Raw genomic sequence first — 4,335 nt, 5'->3', positions numbered from 1 at the left:
TGTGTGTGTGTGTGTGTGTGTGTGTGTGTGTGTGTGTGTGTGTGTGTTTTGTGGCTTCAACACACTGACGGTAATGAACGCCATAGGTTTTTTAAGTAATCCATGTCATCATGAACCAGGAAGTTTAAAGACAGTAAAAACCTTTCAGCCAGGAGATCACTGTTTGTGCCGTGTGTGAAACAAGAAGTCAGCGTTCACTGATGTACTTAAGTAACGCCACTTCTGTCGTTATTTTAACCCAAACAACCATCTCAATGAACAAAGTATTATACAATCTTTTCCTGAACATAACTATTTCACGGACTTTTCTTAACCTAGCTAAGTTGTTTCCTCTGAAGACAGAAGTTTGTTTTGAAGCCCCATTTGGGGTTCGAGCGAGACCGTTTCGGGTGGTACCGTGGTTCCGAATGGACTTTTCATCAAGAAATATCAAAAATGCTCCAGACATATTAAATACCGAATTAACAAAAAAAGTCTCGGCAAAATCATCATACCAGCCATTTTACACAATTATACACAGTTATACACAAACTAATTCAATAAACTAGAAGATTTATCACAAAATCACGGATTTTTCTCCAAAAAATCGGCGAACTGTGCACCCGATTTTCATCTTTCATCACAAAGCCGGCAGCGATCATGGCGGATGGATGATTCCGCACAAGAGCTCGATACGGCGTTGACACAACGTCTCCAAATTCACCTCCGTCAAACCATTCAAAAGTTACATGAACAAAGCCAACAAACACACTGCTCTCCAGAAACAAAATTGAAAGTCAGCATACCTTTTGGCTGATTTTCGTGCCGAAAAACGCAGGTAATCCATTGAAATCCGATGCAGCGAAAATAGACCCTCTCCCCACTCTCTCTCTCTGCATTGAAATGAACGTGCTGGCACCTTCTATGAGGAAATGGCCAGCAGTTTTCAACAAGGTGTCACATGATGAAATCCGCCAATCACAGGCCTTACAAAGGCCGAGATAGACACTGACTGAGAGGAGATTTTTTTATGGAGGAGAGACATGAGAGCTGAACATGGCTGAAAATGATGCCAAACTGCTTTATTACGATGTATTGAACACTCTTAGTGATAAAGCAAGTGAATATATAGTTAATACGTAGTTATATAGTATATACAATTTGAATAGAGCAGCGCAAAAGCCGGTTCCTAAAATGAGAATTCGGCTTGACTCTTGACTCTGTACTCAGACCTCATTTATGCTGGCCTGCTTCACTCAATCTAAGTAAAATGTGCTTGTGGAGACCACAAACCTGTTGTGCTATGACTGTATTTTTAGGCTTCAATCTGCATTATTTAAAATAAATATTTTCAATAAAAGTGCTTTTTTTCAGGCGAACCTGAAACTTTTCAATTTGAGCTGTGTGCATCTTCATTCACTATTAACCAGTAACATATACACATCTTTACACATCTGAACAAGTCTCTCACAAGTTTTACCTGTATTAAACCATCGAAATTATTAAAATAGACCTTGTAGTTTCAGATTTACAGTCTTTTAAGTATGGGTATGCAATTTTCGAGCAGAGGCCTAAAAATAGGGCTAGGGCTATAAAGGTTAATCACATGACCTGCAGTACCGAGTGTGGCCACCAAACCGAAGCACCTCCAGGTCCTGAAGGCGACGTCTGTGTTCATGTTAAATATAAAGAACCTAAAGCAGTTGTCTTTGTGTTTTGTGTCTTCAGGCCGACCAGCAGTACGCCAGCAGTGTAGCAGACAACCTGAAGCGCCTGTAAGTTGTCCACCTGCATGATGGGATGCCGTTTCTACGGCAACAGGCCCTGGAGGAGACTCTCCACCTCCTGTGTGTGTGTGTGTGTGTGCGTGTACACGGTAGCCTTTGATCGCTGCTATGCGTGAACAGCTGTGTGAGCCATTGTTCATGGCATGCAGTCAAAGTGCAGCATGTTAGAGCATGATTAATGTATCTCACACACACACACATACACACTCACACACTCACACATATACACACTCACACACACACACATACACACTCACACACTCACACACATACACACTCACACACTCACACACACTCACACACTCACACACACACACACACTCAGCCTGCTGGACGAACAGTTCCAGCTGCACAAAGATCAAGTGTGATTTTTTTTTTTTTCCTTCCCCACCTCCTTCTTCTTCCATCTTTCCTTCACTACATCCTAACTCCATCCTCTACTGCCTCCTCCTCCTCTTTCCTATTATTTCCCATCCTTGTTTCCTTCTCTTACCCTTTCTTTCTTTCTTTTCTTCCCTTCGTTTACGTTTCATTTACAGATCTTTCTCTAACCTACATCTTTCCTTCCATCCCCTTTTCTTTCCTATCTACCTACTTCTCCTTTCCTTCTCTTCTTCCTTCCCTTCCCTCTCTCTTTTGCTGTTAACACTCTTCTTCTCTACATCCTCCTCTCTCCTTCTTCTTCTCTCTCTGTTTACAGTGAAGTTCATGTTGTGTTTTACATTGTTTGTCTCAGTTTCAATTAACTTTATTGTCCTGACATCAAGCACATTGTGTCACATTTGACAATATGATGTACTATTACAAAATAAAAGAATAATAAAGTAACTGTTACGGTTGGTTATCCCGGACCCATAAGCAGACACCGAGACGGCAGCGTATGAAGGAAATAGGTTTTATTGAGTTGTTCGTAGAGCCGGCGGAGAACGCAGGTAGGAAGGTGAGGCGGCGTGGGCACCGGGATCTTGATGCACAAGGAAAAGACAAGTTAGTCGTAATCTCAGATAAGCGAAGTTCAACAAACTCTCAGTAGAGGAAAAACTCAGCGGGCCGAGGTCGTAGCTACCACTGAGCTGACGAAACAATCTGCCGATGAGAGTGAAGGAAGCCGGGGTACTTGAGCTGCATGTGATTGAAGGTCTGATTGCCGGCAGGTGCGGAGATGAGCCCAGGTGCCGGGTGATGGAAGCCGCGCCCATGCCCCACACACACACACACACACACACAGAGAACAGAGGGGAGACACCAAGAACGAGCTGGAGTCACAGCGGAGCCGTGACAGTAACTTCTTCTTCTTTGTGTCTCAGTTTTCCAGCAGAGATTCAGTCGGGTCTTCTGGAGGTCGTCTCTCCGTCTGTCCACTTCTACCCCGACTTCTCTCGACTCCGGGAGTCCTTCGGAGACCCAAAGGAGAGAGTCAGGTTAGTGTGTGTGTGTGTGTGTGTGTGTGTGTGTGTGTGGCTTCAGGACAGGAAACTCCTCTTTCACCATAAAAGTCTGTTTTTAATAACAAAAGAAGTGGATCATCAGTGTTATTTCTTCCCCTCAGCAGCTGTTTGTAAAGTACGAAGAACATCACTGAGCAGCTTTAAATCATTCATTCATCTTTATTTCTATTTTGATCTACTTTCATAAATCTGTTTGAATGCTTTCCCAACATGAAGCAGGTTGTAACGCATTCATTCATCTTTATTTCTATTTTGATCTACTTTCATAAATCTGTTTGAATGCTTTCCCAACATGAAGCAGGTTGTAACGCAGCAGGAGCTCATTAGATTTATGAGCAGAGCTCATTAAAGCTGGTTAACAGAGAAACCCTTCATAAGTAGACGGGTTTCAAGTGAAACTATAAGAACTGAGGAAGAAAACTATTAGAGTGAGTTTTAATTGGTGTGTTTCCACTCGTGGTCGCTTCCTGAGGGGCTTTCAACCGCACCTCATGGTCTTCATCAATGTGTAAATTAGACTTCGACACAAGGGACAAGTTCTACAAGACAAGGCTACAAGATGGGGAAACCCACCTTAGTGTCTCCCTAACGGATTCAGTGGAGACTGTGGAGACCTCGGGGCCTTTTGGGACCACAGAGTCTTTGCGGATCATGGGGCCCTTGCGGATCATGGGGCCCTTGCGGATCATGGGGCCCTTGCGGATCATGGGGCCCTTGCGGACCTCATGTGCTCATGTTGCCCGGCTGGTAGTCCTTTCTGCTTCAACCTCTCTTGATGTTTGAATGAAACAATAATTAACAAACAAGTTGTTTCACTCAAAGTCAGTTTATAAGTTTCAGAGTTTGTTGAGTTTTACTTAAACCTGAAAAACTGACTCTAACTTTAAGTAACTGCAGTTTATCATAACTAAAGCGCTCTCTCTCTCACTCTCACACACACACACACTCTCACACACACACACTCTCACACACACACAGTCACTCACTGTTTTACCTGCGTGTGAGATTTATCAGCTCCAGTAATCAGAGAGGTGTGTGTGTGGTGTTAGCTAGCTCAGTATGGTTCAGAGCCTCATGAAATAGCCATGACAGGCTGACAGACGCCTGGGGAGCTGTTAAAC

The 4,335-nt window shown here is 43.4% G+C and overlaps 1 protein-coding gene across 2 annotated transcripts in view; it reads left to right on the top strand.

Moving 5' to 3' along the window:
- LOC116399212 (alpha-1,3-mannosyl-glycoprotein 4-beta-N-acetylglucosaminyltransferase B-like) overlaps positions 1-4,329 on the top strand; it is a 43,547-nt gene extending 39,218 nt beyond the window's left edge. Inside the window, exons 5-7 of one of the 2 annotated variants that reach the window (XM_031876177.1) lie at positions 1,708-1,754; positions 3,074-3,433; positions 3,516-4,329. In XM_031876177.1, coding sequence (XP_031732037.1) covers positions 1,708-1,754; positions 3,074-3,401 — 375 coding nt within the window. In that variant the 3' untranslated portion in view covers positions 3,402-3,433; positions 3,516-4,329. Of the gene's footprint in view, positions 1-1,707; positions 1,755-3,073 lie in introns of both variants that reach the window. The other variant, XM_031876176.1, reaches the window with a different exon arrangement.
- Positions 4,330-4,335: the final 6 nt, after the last annotated feature.

This window comes from Anarrhichthys ocellatus, unplaced genomic scaffold (genome assembly GCF_004355925.1).
Source record: "Anarrhichthys ocellatus isolate YVR2014 unplaced genomic scaffold, GSC_Weel_1.0 scaffold105, whole genome shotgun sequence".
Taxonomy (NCBI): domain Eukaryota; kingdom Metazoa; phylum Chordata; class Actinopteri; order Perciformes; family Anarhichadidae; genus Anarrhichthys; species Anarrhichthys ocellatus.
Note: the sequence above shows the minus strand (reverse complement) of the source record. Positions and strands in the feature narration are given on the sequence as shown.